This window comes from Anabas testudineus, chromosome 2 (genome assembly GCF_900324465.2).
Source record: "Anabas testudineus chromosome 2, fAnaTes1.2, whole genome shotgun sequence".
Lineage (NCBI taxonomy): Eukaryota > Metazoa > Chordata > Actinopteri > Anabantiformes > Anabantidae > Anabas > Anabas testudineus.
The window spans coordinates 20113809-20133239 of record NC_046611.1 but is presented as its reverse complement, the minus strand read 5'-3'; the positions used below and the strand labels follow the sequence as shown (position 1 = coordinate 20133239).

General features: G+C 39.3%; 1 protein-coding gene across 1 annotated transcript; it reads right to left on the bottom strand.

The window, feature by feature from the left end:
• Positions 1–8673: 8673 nt before the first annotated feature.
• impa2 (inositol monophosphatase 2) lies at positions 8674–14069 on the bottom strand. The gene is made up of 9 exons (XM_026361286.1): positions 13975–14069; positions 13591–13697; positions 12853–12986; positions 12089–12193; positions 11801–11846; positions 11577–11685; positions 11228–11336; positions 10258–10409; positions 8674–9279 (listed from the first exon to the last, which is right to left on the bottom strand). Exons 2-9 carry the CDS (start codon positions 13657–13659, stop codon positions 9158–9160), a joined length of 846 nt encoding a protein of 281 aa, XP_026217071.1. The 5' UTR covers positions 13660–13697; positions 13975–14069; the 3' UTR covers positions 8674–9157.
• Between the last annotated feature and the right edge of the window lie 5362 nt (positions 14070–19431).

The window sequence follows — 19431 nt, the reverse complement described above, 5'->3', positions numbered from 1 at the left end:
ACTGTGCTGTAAAAGGATTTGTGATGTCAAAGTACTAAAACTGTATTTAAAATATGCTTACAAAGCATCAATAAGCATGTCTCAGGGTGACAGCACATAGAGAAAGTAGTGGCCCCAAAATTGATGCATGGGGAACTCCAAAAATGTTTTTATAGCTTTAAACAAGTTATCATTACTAGCTTTAAAAAAAAAAAAAAGGCCATAAGGATGTATGGTATGAAAGAGAGTTTCAGCACGGAAACCCAGAAAATCTGCCACGAACTTCCTCAGACAGTGAATTTAATTTTTTTCTAAACATGAATTGGGCTTTTAGTGGAAGAATTCAGTTTTATTACAAGTTCACTGAGCCTTTCAGCATCAGTAAGATTGCTTTATCAGACATGTTAAATGTAAAAAGTAAGAAGAAATATAAGTGTTTTGTACAAAATCTTGAACCTTGTCTACGCACTTAACTATATATATATATATAAATATGTGTGTGTGTGTGTGTGTGTGTATGTGTGTTTATAAATCTTGCACTTGCCCCTTATAAAATAGAAAAATGTCTTTATATATGTCGCTTTAGATAGAAGCGCCTGCTGAATGACCAACATACTAATGTAAGGCGAACTCTCTTTAACAACAGAAGAAATTACAAATTCTCGAGTAGAGAAACATTAAATTATTAGATGGATTAATTTATTGTGGTCTTAAGATGTAGACTCTTTCTTTAATTCTTTCTTTTAGAGTCATGCATCACCCACTCCTGTGAATCAAAAGTACCAAATTGCAAGGTGAAGTTGGGACATTTTGCTTGTTCATTTGACAAATTAGCAACTAATAGGAAACCTTACTCCACAGCAGTTTGATCCATCTGCCACTGGTATAAAGCTATAACTGCTAATTACTAACACCTACACAAGCACGAGGCAGGAATATTGATTCTTCATCCTTACATCTCAAACATCTTGATAGACCGGTGCATTAGAGGGCATAATGCTGCTCAATGAGGGTAATTTAGTGGGACTGTGTAGGCTACATGCATGAACATACTGCTGTGCTCACACTTAAACACTTCTCTGACTGTAGCAGAAGAGGGCACATGTCAAGTGGTTGGTCAGGAAGGATGATGCCAGAAATTGTGCTCACTTAGACAAAAAGTACTGCATCAGCAGATGTAATTAAATCTGAGGTTTTAAAAAGCAAAGAATTAGCGTGTGTTTAATGGATCAATAATGATGGACAGACAAGACAAAGAAGATTAATCAAAGTGCTCAGAAAATAGAGCTCTTAGGCATGCAATTAATATGTCAAGGAGGCCTCGCAGGGACAAAAATCTGTTAGAATAAATGTAAGAACAGCTTCAAGGGCTATTACTTAGGATTATCACCATTGATTTTGTCTATACTTTCTGTGTGCGAGTTTGATGTTAATATCTCTATTGATTGACCACTTTTGAGCAGCTTTTGATAGACACAACTCATACACTGCATCTAATAAAACTTAGTTTTAGATTTCATTACAATGTCCGTTCCTTCATTTCCTCAAGGAGGGTTACGAACATCGATCCACTCCCGACAGAAAGCATAAGTTCAGCACATGCTTTGATGAAATGTGTCTCAACTTTTATATTAGCGTAATAGGGCATCAAAAACAACTGGGACTGGGAGCCCCCAAGTCAATATGGCTGCCAGCCAGGACAAGCTAATTTCTTTGGCTTTGCTTCAGATGTTTTGCATAACATGACTTAAACTGACTGACAAAAAGAACTGAAAGAAAACAGGAGCAGGCAGATCCAGAAATGGAAAGTTGAGTCTGCAAATCACTGAAAGGAAGCTGAACTGTACGCAGCCTATATTAGTGCATGTAAAGTGTTTTTGTCACGCATTTAAAGTAAGCACAGGCCTCTATTACCTTTTGATGACAGCTAATGGTAACAAGCACAAATTAAAGGGTTCCTGCCTTTTCCATTACGATTATGGCCATTGTTGTTTACTGTGGTTTTATATGCTGGACCCACAGGAGCTGCAGACTCAATCTGCTGTAGCCTGCTTTATTTCTGGTTACTGAACCAGAAAAAGTGGACTCTTAGTGGATATCTGGGGGCTTTTCTGCTTGCGATGGTCTCTCGCTCTCTCGCTCTTTCTCTCTTTCTCTGTGTGTGTTCGATTTCATTACACTTACTGACACACTTCCGCCCATTAACTGTACGAAATTAGAAAATCAAGCAGCAATGCTATCTTAGACTTTGCTCTCTTAAACTCCCAGCACTGCTGATTGCTGAATATAATGTATATTATATAACGGTAACGTCATGTATAATTTTCTTTCCAAGAAAAGAAAAGCAATTTGAATAATTTTATTTCGAGCCTTATATTGTCCTGCCTGCCAAAAATCTCAAACCTAGAATCACTGCTGCCCTTAACGTAAAACTGCTTTAATTTAGATGCTTTCTGTACTTTGTCAATTTTTCCCATTTCTTCTACATCTCCCTGATTTTCCCTTTTTTGACCCGTTACACACCCATCCATCAGCCACTTTATAATTGACCACCTTTAAAACCACTGACACATGGCTCCTTCCTTGATGGAGCACGAAAATGAAAAATCATTAGGGATCTGTAAACTAGGTGGCTATCTTTAGCTGTGAAACACAGACGACCGCCCCACTGAATGGAGAGCAGAGCTGAAATGTTTGTCGATTAAGCAATTAGTCAAGTGATAGTTTTTCTTTGATAGTCGAGTTACACTGCGGCTAATGCAGTTGCTGTTTGGAATGCAAAAAACGTTGAGATCTCTGGTGCTGCTGCACTGACTTTGATTACATGAAAAATGAGTCAACTGAGTGCTGAGTCAGAGACAGGCTCCTTCAAAACTAAACACCAGGTCCACCTCGTCTTTGTTTTCACCAAAGCAACTTCCAGGTTTCGAAGAGTTTGAGTGAATCCGACAGGAGGTGAAAATCACCTGATACCATGAGCCACACAAACTGCATCTTCAGCCGGGCAATCAAAACCCCAACAAATTACTCACCTGGCTTAATCTTGATAGAGATTGTACCTGTTACAGCATTTGGACCATGAGCCAGTCATGCTGGAGACTGAACGTTAACCAGCCTCCGTGAACTTTACTGTAGAGCCTCCTAAGGACATGTTGTTTATGCTGCAAAAATGTTGCTGTGCAACCTGCATGAAAAACCTGGACAACGGGAGTTTTGAATGTGACTGTTAACAACCAATTTGCAATAAAAGGGGAAAGAGACCCACAGAGGTTGGTTTGGTTTCCATGTTTTCTATTTAGCACAGTGCATTTCAAACTGCAGCGTGATCGTCATTGTAGGGCTTTCCTGACTCTTGCTATGGCAGAAGGTGTAGTAACCACACAAACCTGTGTGTGGACCGCTCAGTGTCCAGAACATCTCCATGTGTTGGTGAATTCAGGTGTCTAGTTGTAAACTCTTTACTTAGGACTTATGCTCATCGTGAAACTTAATATAAACTATCAACCCAAACTAAATACAGTATGTATATCATATATATAAAAAAACAATCTTCTATGTGATATAAAACCATCTGTTTTATTTTAAGAACTCATTTGCTGTTGTTCTTCTAATGCATTAGGTCCGTGGGTGGATTACTGAATGGGCCTACTGGGAAGAGACCATACAGAGGAACTATATGAAAATATTTCTTGTTGAAAGTCAAAGTGACTACAAAGAGATGCAAAACAACCACAAAGTGACATAAAATGAGTAAAAATAGATGCAAAATGACTAAAAAGAGACACAAGACAATGGAAAAGAGATGACTAGAAAAAAAAAAAAAAGAATGGCCCAAGAGACACAAAATGACTTGTGTCTCCTTCAATCTGGGATCTTTGTCTTATGTAAGAGGGGTGGGAAGCCTTTTACATGCCAGGCATCTATGTGCCATAATGTGTACCTTTAATAATTCATGGTCAGGACAACTGTTACAGTCAGATTTGAGTCCATGCTCTTATAGTGTCCTGTTTACTACACGTGTGTAGACACTAATTTAAAAGGTCGCCTCAGCCAACACAAAGCAGTAAATACTCATGATTTTGACTTAGTACTGGTCATCAATTGTTCTTGGATTACAAAACGGCACAAGGGCAAATGAGGGAATAAAAAAAACGACAGTTTCAAGTAAATATGCTAAATTGACTTTTATAAACTTGTGTGCGGTTCTCTGACCTCCCTGACATTTATTGTATTGTCCTACAAGGCAAATTCCAGCCATCTGGTACTTCGGGCAAGTTCAAGCAAATGTTAAGATGTATTGTATTTGCAACTATTATCTGGCCCACTCCACTGCAACACATAATTTCACTGTGTTCTCTCCTGTGTGATGAAGAAAAGGAGCCTCATATTACACATCTGATGCATCTGAAACATGTCAAAGTGCTGTGGAATTAAATTTTGCCGTTTGATGGACAGATGAACAACATCTCTATTAGAGCATCACGCACCTCACCGCACACCACAGCCTCGGAAGATATATAGTAGCATAATTATACACAGGAATTGCAGTTATTTATGTTTCAAAGGCACCAGTTCCAGCACACTCCTCAACCCCCACCCAGCCTCATGCTGTTATTGTTGCTGCTGTTGTTCCCATTGTTGCTCCTGCTGGTTGTGGTGCTGCTCTTAATCTGTTCACCGCTGCCGTTAGTTTTTGCTCTCAGCTTGCTCCGCTCTCCACTGCGTATTCCTCATTTGTGACTGATCCGGAAGCCGGTTATTAATTTAAAGATCAGAATGAAACACGAGAGTAGAACAAATCGTTTTTTTCTTGCAGGAAGAAAAAAGAAAAAAAAAAGAAAAAAAAAAGGTGTTGATAAAGAAACTTCCGAGCAAGCTGTCAGTCTCTGCTAATTATGCAACAACGTATATTTAAATAATTTCAAGAAATACTGCAAACTCAACCACTAAAGTAAAGGAGGAGCATCTCAAGTAGCCCACCTTATGGCCGATGTGTCACTGACCTCTAGTGGTTGACAAAAATAAACAAAACTAAATTGTGTACACAGCCATGAAGCTGAAATAGTGGCTCTCAAACAATATGGTGATGTCAACCAAAGTAAATCCTATGACACTTTTTATAAAGTGACTTCAACATTGACTTTACTCAGCGCTAAGGACTGTTGCCTCTCGTTGGCATAATCACCCCAGCACAATTTCACTTATTTCCATCAGGTAATTCGACATTAGCATCACACGAGGCGGCAGGAGAAATAACATCCAGGGAATGAAACACATTTATCATGCAAAGTCAATCAATTATGTATGTTGTATTAACACGTACTGTATGTGGGGATAGAACTGTTTCGCAATGCATGTGTGCACTGTAAAGTAAGTAAACAAGTTTTAAAAATCACAGTTGTCCTTGTTTCTTCAACAGTGTGTTGTCCCTCGCCGCCGGGAATATTTCGATTTCCTTGCTTAACCATTCAGTAATAATGTTGTTTGCTGAAGCCATCTTTGGAGACCTCAGATCAAGCGTTCCCTCCTAACCTGTCAAACCAAACCTTTATTAATAGGAGTCCTAGCTGCAGTCAGTGTTTTCAAAAAGGAAATCCTACTTTGGGCTCCACTAATTCTCCATTATTTTGGTTGGTAAAACTTTGCAAAAGGGTCATCAACATCCAGTAGCATTCCTCCAGCTTCATTATGAAATGTCAAAGCTCAATTTAATGTATAACTGTATTAGTTCTAGCTGCTGCTGTCCTTATTAGTCAAAGTGTGTCCCTGTGAGTTCTGATGAGCTTTGACATGCTTGCAGTTTTACCGGTGACTTGAAAATTGTGGCAATTACAAGAAATACTGTACTTCACAAAAGCAGACTAATCAATAATACAGCTAGTGTGGGTTTGGGGACAGTCTCAGAGTCAGCCAGTAGCTTGTAAATACTGCTGTGAGCACAAGATGTGAAAGTGAAGCTCAGATTCTCATATTTAACATTTCCATCACCTCATCCTTACACTATTTTGGAAGATAAGTAAGGCGATACTGTCTGAGAACCAATCTGCAAAAGTGAAAGGGATGAGAATTGGATTTTAAAATCAGTCAACAATCCGGTTATTAAGTAATTTCTCTAAATTGGTTTTCTCCTAAACAGAAGTTCCAGACATGTTTTGGACGAATTAAACATCCTAGTACATTCCAGCTCTGAACTTAATGTGAGATTTGGCATGGAAAATAAAGCTCCTGTCGGTTTTACATTTCTAGATAGCTTCACAGCTACTGAGCTTTCCCTTTATGTCCTTTATGTATTTTATTGTGTCCCACTGGTGGAAAATACTTTGAAAGGTCCCCCTGAGTGAGTGGCTGTAGATTATGAGTGTGTGCGTGCCCATTTCCTCACTGTGTCTGCTCAAAGGTGGATAAGGCCTTGACAGTATCAGTGAACGTATATACTGCAGATACACAGATGTAGACTGGGGTATTTATAACCCTGCCGTTGTCTTGCAGGAAGTCACAGGTTGCTGCAAGTTGCGTTATCCAATTAATGGTGAATCCTTCATGTCTCAAGACATTTACATTGTGTCTCTCTTTTCTTTTTTTCCCCAAGATCTCGCTGAAATGAATGCTTGTTGAAATACCTCAAACGGCATCTGCTGTTTTTTTACTACTGTGCTGAGCATGAAAGTATAAAGCACTAAAGCAAATGTTTAAAAACATCTATGCAAGTTAAGTCATCTCATAAAAAAAACTCACAGTTTTGTTAAACAATGCTAAAACTGACAGACAGCGCCGTTATCCTACTCGTTGCTAGATTCACCGGGAATGTGATGCACAAGCTGCACAGATAAAACAAACAGCCATCTGTTGATTTGAACAGATCGCTATGGGGTTTCATGGAGGTGGGGGGGGGGTTGATGTAAGTTTTGTGAGACCGAGAGCAGTAGGACAGCAGTTGTTCCCCTGTTGTCTCTGTTGTGCACTAAAATATAAGACGCTCTCTAAAATGCTGGGAGACAGGCAGAGGGAAGTGATAGGACAAGCAAAACAAATACATCAGTCCTGCCGGCTCCCTGGCAGGTCCGTTATGAATAATTTATCCAGGATGACGGATGTTTTGGATGTTTTGTTCCCTGGAATCATAGGTGTAACTGACGCCTGCCATGATGCCGAAGTTGCTGAAGGTCAATGATGCAACCTGAAAGATGAGCAGGAACTTGGTGGTGTGTAAGTGCTTTGAGCTGCATGCCAACTTCAGCTGGTGAGATTTGGGATCTTAACCACTTCAGTGTGTTAGCATTTGATAATTAGCACTTAAAAGAAACTGCACTGAGGCAGGGCTGGATCCAGCTTGTCTCCAATTAACCATGATGTACATGTGACATCATGCACCCAGACGCATGTATGTGACTTAAAGGTCACGTCACATTCAGCTCCACGGAAGACACACTGTGATATAACTGAAATTAGTACAAGAGGAAGCTTAAATGCAATATTCCTATCACACTTTGGACATGGTTTTCCACTTGTTGAGGTTTGACTCTTGGATTTGCATCGTCAGTAGATAAAGTTGAAATTCTATTGACGGACTTGTTTGCCTGTGCCATTAATTTACTCTATGAACTAGTAAAAAGAGGATCAAATATCAAAAGACAGCGAACTGAGAAGAGAAAAGCAGCCGCTGCTGATGTAGGTGGAGTTGACGGAGGGAGGACATGACTTTCAGCTGGCTGACTCCTGAAACCATCGCCAGCACTGGTGATTACGACTGAAACCTCCTGCTGCAGTCGAACACGGACCATTGATTTCTGCGAAGGGTGCTGCGACATATAAGATTTGGGTTTGCTCAAGTAAAGTGTTATGAAACCATTTGTTAGTCATCAGCAAACACAAGCTGAAAAAGCAGAGACAACCGTCTGTGTAGAACAAAACTCGAGGCCATTTCATAGAGCACATCAACCCTGGGGGTGGGAGGTTGGCGGGGCGGGGGGTGCAGTCCAGCGCTCTGCATGCAGCAGCACTGAAAGGGCAGGGGAAATGCAGCAGAGCATTTTACATGGTGTAATGACTGTGAATGCTTTTATCTCTCTCCATCACAACAGTCAGCAGTCACTGTGCTGGTTTTTTGTTTTGGATTTTTTTTTTCCTTGTGTTTTACTATCAAAGGAATGTTTTCTGTTTATTTGGCTTCCCGCGTACCACAATAGAAATGTTTCCTGTTTGTACTTTATAGATTTTATAAAGGAGTAAAGACAGTTTATCTTTTTTTTTTTTTGTTCTAGGTCAAAGCGAATATGGCCATTTCACTTGCTTGATATAATGTAGGCCGCTGTTGGGATGTCGCTGAGGTGTTTAGGAGCCCCAATGGAGGCTAAAGCCAGGAGGGGTTTCCGTTCTCTAATAAAGTTGTAGATAATATCAGAGTTGATGACATACGTGTTGACAGGGTGACTTTCAGCGATCTCTCTGTAGAGTAGCAGATTTTTGTTTGACTGAGGTAGCGCAGAATTCAGAGGTGTCAGGAAACAGTATCATGGATGTGTCAGAAAGAGGTGGGGACTGATCAGGAGATGCTGTACTTGGATTTTAATATATCCTTACAAAACACATTTAACAAGTCAAACATGCGCATTCCACTTGTGATCAACAAGTTCTATACCGTTTGGTGTACACATCCGTGTGTTGTTATAGTGCAAACTAGCGACAGCATTGAGATTGAAGAATATTTGTTTATAGTATTAAAGCATGTATCTTGAATGCATCTTATATTGTAAGAAATTGAATTTAATATTATAAACTAAGACTCAAACAGCTTGACAACACATGACAAGCAATATTATTAGTCAACACCTTCTTCTAAAATTACTTCAATCATGCAATACTGAGGCATTTTATCAGTGAAATTCCTTGATCTTATTCTGGCTGCGTCATTCTCATAATTTAATTAAAATAAATAATCAAATAACGGCTAAGTGATTAAAAACAACACAGAGATCCAACAGAACAGAAAGTCTGAATCTAAATGACTAAGTGCAGAAATACATCCGCGCTGGATATCTAACTACCCCACTCAGCTGTCTCTCAGAGGTAAGTTGATCGTTTGGTTCTTAAGGGCCAAGATGCAGTTCTGGCCTGGTAAACACTAGACAGTTGCGTGTGTTTAATCAGCTGTTAAGTTGGCTGAGGAGTTGATAGAAGTTCACAAACCATCTGTGTCATCCCTGCCCACGTGAAACTCTATGATCTCTTTAGCAATGCGTTCTGCTATCGCTCTGCTGCTGGCCACGATTAGCCTCCGGGACATCAGATCAAATGGTCCACCTGCAGGAGAGACAAAATGATAAATGAGACGAGTGCCATTAAGCTGGGCCTATCTTATTTTGTAAATGTCAAATTTTTATCAATAAATGCTGTATTAGTAACCTAAGTAAGCCAGCTGATGGTCCTCACTATACTACTCCTAGAAGTTGCTTTTTAGTGTTGTTAGTGTAGAATAAATCAATATAGTGATCAATAAGAAACTTTCCAGCAACTACGCTGCTAAAAAAAATTAAAGGAACACTTTAAGATTTCAATGAGGGAAAAAACTCATGCTGGATTTTTGCACTGGTATGGACTGAGTCATGTGTTAGGAAGAAAGGATGCTGCATCGTTTGATGGAAATTAAAATCATCAAACTACAGAGGGCTGAATTCAAAGACACCCTGAAAATCAAACTGGAAAAATGATGCAGCATTTTCAACTCAAAATGATACCCGGTACTTTGTATGGCCCCCCTGTCCTCCCCCTCCAAGGCAAAAATCACCTACATGCACTTCTCCACTATCCATTGCAGATACACAGGAAAAAAAGTGTGTTGTCAGAAGTTGAGTGTAATGCGCCAACGGTGCTGGTTTTACTTGACAAACAATTTGTTAGGGGAATTCTGCTTCTTAGCATCCTAAATCTCAGACAAGCTGCTATGTCAGTGGGAACGTTTCACAAATTTAAGATCAAGTCAAAATCAAGTACAAAGCCAACAGTTTCCCTGCTCCTCTCATCATCTATGTTTCACAGCAGAAAAAGGATAAAAACCAATAACAATTAGAATTAGGAGCACTAAATAAATCATGAACATTAAAACTGTCTGCTTTGTTTGCACTAAAGAGCAGCAGCCCATTTTTCATCAAGAACTCTCCCCCAGCAACACAGCAGTCTGTAACGTGTCCATCACCCCGCTGCCCACTTCCATCATTTTACCCAGTGACTCAGTTTTTGCACAAGTGGTGTTTAAAAGCTTTCGTTTTCCCTGCGACTCACCCGAAATGTCCATGATAACGCCTCCAGCCTCTGTAACAACCGCTGCCCCTCCAGCCATGTCCCAGCAGTGGATGCCCATGTGGTAGTAGGCATCAGCCGAGCCGCACGCCACCAAACACATGTTGACAGCTGCACTGCCCGGAGAGCGGATTCTGTGGAGGGAAATACGATCTTTACTCAGCATTTGATTGCATATGACACACTTTTAACTTCCAGATGGTTTAGTCAAATTTTATGTTTATGTGGATGTTTTAAATTATAATGCTCAAGACCCAATCAAACCCCATTGGAGACACACTTTATGGTTGGCATGTTTTAAGGAATTTGCCATTTACATTCTGTAATTACCACAATTTGTAGTGGGGGAGTCCGCGGCTCCCCAGGATTCTAATTACTTTCACACGCACCAGGGATTAACAGGAAATGAAGAAGAAAACTGTGATATCAATCACACTGTTTACTGTTCACATGCAACATCACTGCAAATGGAAAACCAAAACCAAAAACTCTTGACACTAAAAGTATTCAACATGTGAAACACAGGGTGACTTTTAATGTGAAACAATCAGATGAAATCTCGACCTTTGTTTATCAGTTTATCTGTCAACTAGTCTCATTATCTCAATCAGTCAACTATTGAGATAATGAGAACAAGAAGGAGCAGGAACAGTGAGCCCTTCAATGAAACGCTTCAAACCCCCCAGAAAGGTATTTAACTTTACTGTCTTGTTGCAAAAACGGTTGCATTGTGTGGAGTATAAAATCAAATCCTAGTTGCTAATAACATAATGGAAAAATGCCAATTACTGACTGATTAATTATTCAAATGTCATTAGTGTGGCTGTGCTATCAACAATCATTAAAAATCCATCAAAGTTAGAATCATTGAAAAAAGACTTTCACCACCAGTACCTGCGTTTGTCTCCAGATCAACCAGGACATGAATCTTATAAATTCTGTGCATATTTACCCATGTACAGGGATGGTGAGGATGGTCTTGATGTTGGCCAACATTGTTTTGAATTGCTCAGGATCCTTTTTGAACCCCATTTCCGTCAGTACCAGAGACTGACTAATATCTTGGATGGAAACACAACAGAGAGAGAGAGAGAGAGAAAAAAAAATGAATCACTCAAAAAATAAAAAATAAAACAGGCTGTTTACTTATTAATCATCCCAGAGTGTAATGTACAACTGCTGACCCTTGTGTTTATTGTGTAGAGGAGCCCTTAGAAAGATTCTTGCTGTGATGTTGGCTCCACCTGGTGGATATATTAATGACTGCAGCCCAAAGCCTGATGCCATTCATCAATATTCACCTTCTTGTCCAGATACTTTGATAGGGACACCATTGCAAAATGCTCCTTTCCCTTTCCGTGCTGTGTACATTTTGTCCTCAATGCAGCTGTAGACAATTCCAAACTCTATCTGAGGCCAAGAAAAGGCACAGAAAACAGCAGTGATTCATGTGGGAGGAAAATCCATCACTCAAACAGGCCAGAATCGTGTAATTTGCTCGTGACTGATGAACAGCAAAGACTACCTCTTTCTTCACAGTGAAGCCGATTGATACAGACACAAATGGGAACCTGCACAGAAGAGATGTACAATATAAAACATTCACTTAATGATCTCCCTTTAGATTTAGGCTGAGGGGAATCAATTTCTATTCTCGCAGCAGTTTCATCTACATTATCTAATTATCCCTGACAGAGAGGACAATCCAAGAGAGGACCTAATTAAAAGATAAAAATAATTAAGATAAAACAAATCTGGTGCAGTACTGTGTTTCTTTATGGTTCATACAGTATTTAAGGGCAGGCAGGAGTACCTGTGAACAAAGTTGGTAGTACCATCAATGGGGTCGATGATCCAAGTTGGATTATCTGTGAGAACACTTGGGGCACCTGCTGCTACTGACTCCTCTCCTATAAAGCTGCAAAGTCACAAAGAAAGAAAATAGTACACGTTTTTAGTCATAGCTTTCAACAATAAAGTAAAATTAGTGACACTACAGCATTTGATAGGGTTGACCTTCTGGGTATACTCTTTTTAATGGAGTTTGTAATATCTAATATTGGATTCCCCTACTCTGGATGCAAGACCATTGTTAACATGGAAGACACTGTTGTCATGTCTTCTATCCTTTTACATCATTTTGGACATTGTAGCATCCTGGGGGAGTTTTAAATCTCCAGTGGCACTTATTGAGTATTTCACAGGATGATTTCAGCAGTTTAAAAAATTGGGGAAACAGATTATTGGCAGTTTATGAACTGCCTTGCAACACCACTTAAATCTCTAGGTTTGCAGTTAACTAAAAAAAAATGAAAATTTTAAAAACACAAATTGTAATTCAAATAATTTTTGGCATTTTATCTTTGCTTTCTAATCACGTTGAACTTTGCTCATCTGTTTCTGTTGTGCAGGCCAGAGTACGGCTCATAACAATAGTATTTCTACATCAATCTGAAAATACAGTGAAAAAAGATGCAAAGTGAGATAAAGGAATCAAATATTATAAGACAATAAAAAAATAAATAAATATAGCAGTGCATAGAGCACCTCTCATGTCCATATTTGCTAGTGAAGTACCTGTGTGTGGGGTACTTTTCCTTGATGGAAGATATAATAAGCTGCTCCACTTTCTGGTCCGTCTCAGTCACCAGGTCGACTGGTGAGCTTTTCTGCATGATGGCGATGTCCTTCTGAAGCGCTTCACAGATCATCTGGGGGAAACACAATGACAAACTCAGCAAGGGGATTTTTTGGATGACTGGCTACATCTGCTACTTTAATTAGCCGAACATACTGTGTGTTAGTGTAACATATTGTTGGCAGTGATGGGTCACAGATGGTTAGGTGTAAGCTCCCAGACCCCAAATATATTAATGCCTTGTCTTTATAGGGATCATTATACATTGTCATAACCTTTGACAGATATCATTCTGCTGAAAAGTATAAGTGTGGACTTAACATTGTGAAGAAATCTTGTCTTTTAAAAGATGTTTTTGTTTGTTTCTTTGTCTTCTTTACAAAAATGCATCAATCAGACTCATAACTGCACAGGCTTCATCCTGTATACCATTCTATGTATACTATGTTGTATTTTTACTGCATCACACAGTCATCACTGTAGTAGTTCGATTTTTTTTGGTCATCAATCGAAGTATTTGTTTGATTCAATAAGCTCTAAAGCCATAGTGAGGATACTGATTGTTGTTGTGTCTGGAAATACACAAATAATCATAACTCATAGCTAATGTTGTGCTGTGTTTTTACTCAGAGTGAAGTGATTTCCAGGCCATAGAAGGACAAACCCAGCTTCCTTACCTTCCCTGCCTTTTTGGTGACCTCCACACAGTGGTCCATACACTCCTGCCAGGGATCACTCATGTTCATATGGAGGAGGAGCAGCAGAAATATTCACAAATAGCGACCTGAAATTACAATGACACCGAGTAAGCAGCGAGCTACTGGTTTAAAAACAAGGTTTTGACTAGATAGTCAATTAGGAAGCGACTAAATCAGTGGCTAATTAGCTGAATTACTTCCCTGCTAGCGAGCTAATACATGCGGGAAGCACGATTAGACGAGCACTAGATGAAATGCCAACTACGACTACAGACACTAAACTGTTTTACTTAACAGCAATGTAACGACCCGTAATTCACAGAGAGCTAGTTAAACAGTATGAATGAGCTAATGCTAACTCACAGCTAACCCCAGGCAGGCTGATTCCTCAGTGTTGACTTTCAGAAGCGGGTGGGTGGGACTTAAGGTAGGGACTCTCGCTCTCATTGGCCAATATGTACCTCTGAATGGGACGTCGCTTCTCTGATTGGCTAGAAAAGTGCCATTTATCGTTCCAGGAAATTCACAAGTATGAAGTGAAGTTCAGCAACTTTCATCTGTTGTCAGATTCAGTAAAGTAATGTACTAAAGTGTAAATACAAGTAAATGACCTCGATACAAATTAGTAACCTAACACTAGATTAGTATTAACAGAAAATTCAGCTATAATAATTGAAAGCGTTTGTGTTACCTTGCAAAGCCCTTCATCTGTAATGTAACTTAACTAGTAACTACAGCCTTCTACTGCTTACTGATAATTATATATTATATTATCTTAAATGTCAGTACATTAAAGCAAAATACTTTGCAAAGTACCTTGAAATAGTGCTTTTAAGGTGCAGTTTTAGAGGGCTGTATTAGTATAAATGCGTTATAGTATTCATAAAAGTGTTGTCCTCAGTGCGTAATCACCTAAAAATACCAACTGTTGTATTTTCAATGTTATTGTTGTAACTGTTATCCTTAAAGATCAGAAACATTTGAGTGTCAGATAAACACAAAAAGAGAAGAACAGAAGAAATTATTTCAGGACTGCATGACCAGCCCTGAAGGTGGCAGCAGCAACATGATTTGCACAAACTGTATGTAAGCTGCATCTCATGGAGGCTCAGCTTAAACTAGAAGTTTAATGTTTAGAGGTAGTTTAGTGCAGAGATTGTGCTTGTGGTTTTAACGTTGCATTGACAATTAGGGATAAAGACAGTGTCTAAACCTGTTACCAAAGACCTTATGCAGAATGCACAATTACAGCATGCAAGACTTTGCATGTCATTTTAGAAGGACCAAAGTGCTATTAATCATTAAAGTAAAGTAAAATCAAAACGTCAAAACAAATATCATATATCTTGTTTATCTTGCATTAAATGAATTAGCTTCTTTTTGTTAGCTGATGACTTAAAACACTTCTTTATCATTTTTGTTTGTTGTAGCAATAAACAAAGGTGTGAAAAATGACAAATAAAGGCCCCTGAAATCAAGAGGAGTAATATTATGTTATATCATAGGACATCTCAGGATAGCATACAGTATTTAGCATAATTGAGTTTAAAAAACCATGATCACTATGTGTGGGAAATAAGAAATCTGCAGCTCTTGTTTCCATATTTTCACTTTGTTCAGCTTCCTTTTCTTAGGTTATATTCAGCTACTTAACCTCAGAGCATCTTCTGTCGATAAGCTTGGGCAGCTCTGTAGAGACTCTCAGTCCCCTGTGCAGAGTGCTAATAACGCAATTAGCTTTAAAAGCACGAGGGCACACTCTCCTTCATATTTCTTTTTTTTTTTTAAGATTTAACCTCCCACAGTCTTTATCTCACTAAGAGGTAGCAGAAATTCAAAATATGTTTTAAGCAGTTAACAATTTCTGGCAGCATTCAGGCACACATTAAATCTAATTCTGCAAACCTGGAACATTTTTTTGGATTCTGTTTCAAGACAAGACAGTAATGAGAGTCACGTTCAGGCCGTCGCCAGAAAGTCATTTGAGAACAATTAGCCCGTCTATTTGGTGACGTGACACACAACATGTTGCAGAATATGACAGAGCACAGATCATTGAGACCTTTCAAGACTGTTCATTTGGGATCGAAATCAGTCCGCCTCAAATAAAAGATTTTGTTCACACGCTTTGATAGAAACAATGACGTAGAAATCTGTGTTTGTCATTGGTTATAGGGGACCACAGTATCAAACACACTTCCCTCCTAACTATCACTTACTGTAAGGCACCGTTTGAGACGCGCCCCAGTGGCAAACCAGTGATTTTGAAAACACTAGATGTTAGTGGTGAAATGTATCTGTTCCTCATTTTTGGTCCCAATCTGATTGATTCTATAGTTGTAGGCAAATATTTGAGCCAGGTCAACTAAGACACACAAGATAAAATACTTGCTGCATGTTGGTATTTAGAGTGTTACCGTGCTACCATTTGCAAATTAGCAGTAAACACCTTAAGCTGTTCGGAATAATGGTTTTGCAAAGACTGGACATGTGTAAAAATACTTTAAATACTGTATATTCTCTACTGTATATTTCTTGCCAGTTCATCCAAAAGATGTCGAGATTTTACATTTCACACAGACAAGTTGCTTCTCTGCAGTCAGAATAAAGGTGAGCAGCACCTCACAGACACTGACAGGATTACAGTGATACTCAACCACACATAGACACACAAACAACTTATACCAGCCCACTGCACCATGTTACAGAGAACAACTCGTGCACTGTGAGGGGAGATTCTTAACGGCACAGCAATTGGAGTCATGTGGATCTGCTCTCTGCAGCAGGAGGCTGGAGTAAACATCCAATTTGTCCTGTAAGAATGTGTGTGTCTCCATAAGGAGCTGTTTCGTTGAGGACATCCCACCACAACAGTTTGGGCAGAGACCACTGGAGCCGTTAGTTGCAACCGAATTTTCCATGTAGAAAATGGTGAGCGTGTATTTCTGTGTTTTTTTTAGAGAATGACACGTTAATTACACTGAGAGTCAGAATTTCATGTCAGCACACGCTGTAAGGAGAGTAAACTTTTAATTGTTAGGTGTTGTTTAAAGGTCATTGATTGTTAAAACGTCCTGCAGCACATTTCAGAACCTGATATGGAGAACGTGGGAGGACGTTTCCACACAGACACCAGATTCCACTGAGTCACACCCTGAGAGTTCCCAGGTAAGTACCTGTTAAACATGGAATCTAAAACTGATAAACTGATGCTGATGTTGTTGTTTTTTTTTTTCTTTTAGCTATTAGCAGATTGAATTATGCACAAACACACATTTTTAATGAGAAACAATGAGGCAGAGCGTGGTCTCATCATCGTGCCCGCCACTAAAACACCTGTGTCCTCTGTAATGTCCATCATAATAATATGTAAGTAATTCATCAGGACATTCTTTCTTTATTTCCTTTGATCTGATCCTCTTAAATGTGATTTCTTGTCTTTCTTCTTTTCGTCAGCTGAAAGCTCAGTTCGGGACGACCCCCAACATTAAACACATTGTGGTTGGACGGTGTTACAACTACGTCACTCTAGTGAGTTTAAGGTGATGTCTTGGCCCTCGACTCAGTTGAAATGTTTGATCTGATTCCAAAGACCAATCTGAATTTCAGGCCAGTGCCACAAATGAAGGGCAGTGTGATTTGCTGATGGATGTTAATGAATGAGATAATTTTTTTCCTTTTATGAGTTTCCATAGAAAGAAGGAGGAGATACTAAAGAACACGGGCATGTGCTGATCTGTCCAGTGGCATTTGTTCAGTTTTCTTTTGAAAGTGTCTGTGCTGGTTTTGTTCACTGTACATACTCAAAGTATACAAAATGTCTTAAAATGTCACGATCATTTTGGAAAAGTAGACTCATGTATAAAGGCTTCATTGTTCTTATTCTGTTAGTAGATTTTGAAACAACATTAAGTTCAGTGAAGAATGTCACATGACGATGTTTAGTTCACTCACAAGTTGAATGTCAACAACCTTACCAGTGCCTTGTCGCAACATTTACAGTTTCCATCTTATGTGCATTCCACTTTTAAACGCAGGCACGACTGTGAGGAGATCTGGAGACAGTTTGAGGGGGCGGTCGTGTGTCAGTCTTCCTGTAATGTGACGGTGGAGGATTATCATCCTATGTTTTATGCAATGCCACAAACTTGGCCTTGTCATAAGGTGAGCAGGGACAAAACAGCAAAACCTCCAAAACCTTCCTTCATGTTTTGTTTTTTTTTACTGATGGAAAAGTTCAGATTTAATGAGTTTGCTGTATATTTGACCTTGTTCTGTTTAGTTCCTCTTCTGGAGTAAAACCAGGACGCTGATGCACAGCTATGCCGCTGTTATGCGTCACTTCTGGACACTGGAGGACACACTGGTTGGCTACATGTTCAATGATCTCATCTGATGTGGACAAGAAGACACTGGTAGATGTTTCCTAGTGTAAAATATAATGTTCTTAATACTTTTGTGAGGCAGTGTGCTGTGGGTTTTTATTATTAAAGTAATGACCTATGTGAATTTGACGCACAGGTTTTGATTTCGACTCTTGTCCTGAGTGGTTAGCATGTAGAAATCATCCAGTGTATTCCCTGTGGAGGCAAGCGTCACAAAATGTGAGTGTTGTCCAAACTGCGTGTGAGCTGTGTGTGTGTGTATCTTCATGGTCACACTCAGACCAGAGAAGCTTGTTACAGTCAACAATGCAGGATTTATCCATCCTGTTGAAGTCTTCTTCTTAAACGAGATTAAGGTGCCAACCAGTCTGTGCCATATATACAATGAAAAGAAATAATAAAACAAAACAGAATAAATAATCAGAGACAGTCAAAAAGACAGAATAAGACACAAACAACCATCAAGTTCACATCATCACATTGTGCTGCGGACCAGCTCTCACTCCCACAAGTGAGCATACTGTCACAGTTACTGTACTAGTTCCTATAGTCCGTTCTTTACAGTGTTTAATATAGTTATTGCTATGGGATAAAAACTTTTCTTGAATCTGTCAGTCCTAGTTTTGATTGACCTGAACCTTCTCCATGATGGCCGCAGTTCAAAGAGAGAGTGTCCAGGGTGTGTAGTGTCCCTGAGAATGGTTTGAGCTTTTTTGAGGCAGCGGAGGCAGTCTTTGGGAGACTGCTGGTGTTAAATTAAAGCATCAGGCTTCAAGGAGCCGTCACAATGTCTGACACCGCAGTAATATGAAGAAGACACAACAATAGAAAGTTATATAACTAAAGAGGTGAGGTTACGCTTCAACTGAAATGTACTGAAACTGGATTTGGCATTTCTTAGTTCTTATACAGTATGAGAACACAGTTCAGGTTCAGTTCACAATTAATTTTTGCTTAGCTAAGGTATGCCTGGTTAACTAAATAAAACTTGCACTGGGAACAGAAAGTACTCATCGTAGCCACACGTCAAACGCTTGTTGTTTTCTACAGAGAATCATAGTCGAGGATCGATTGTAGAGCTGCTCCAAATCCTCCAGTCCAGAGGTTTCTGCTGGACCTGCACAGACAATGACCAGTAAGTGACATCCTCCTGAGCAAAATGTGAGACTTAAAAGTGTTTTTATGACTTTGTAATAAACATCCCAACTTAAGCCTCTTGTAATTAACAGCAATCATATTTGACAACAGGACCCTGATGATTCTTCAGTGTATCCAGGATCCCAAACATCCCTCATGCCGAACATGTGCAAACAGCCTGGTAGAAAGTTTTACAGTCAAATAAATCATTATTGTAGACCCAGTGCATCAAATGAATTGTGATTGTAGTGTAAATCCATCTGTCTACTGGGTTAAATTCATTTAACTGAAAATTAAA

Bases quoted from the DNA above. Each gene is read 5' to 3' on its own strand.
- impa2 (XM_026361286.1), bottom strand. From the start codon at position 13,659: ATGAACATGAGTGATCCCTGGCAGGAGTGTATGGACCACTGTGTGGAG. The intron at 12,987-13,590 runs GTAAGGAAGCTG...TGTTTCCCCCAG, and splicing joins TCACCAAAAAGGCAGGGAAG to ATGATCTGTGAAGCGCTTCA. The intron at 12,194-12,852 runs GTACTTCACTAG...GTGACTTTGCAG, and splicing joins GAAAAGTACCCCACACACAG to CTTTATAGGAGAGGAGTCAG.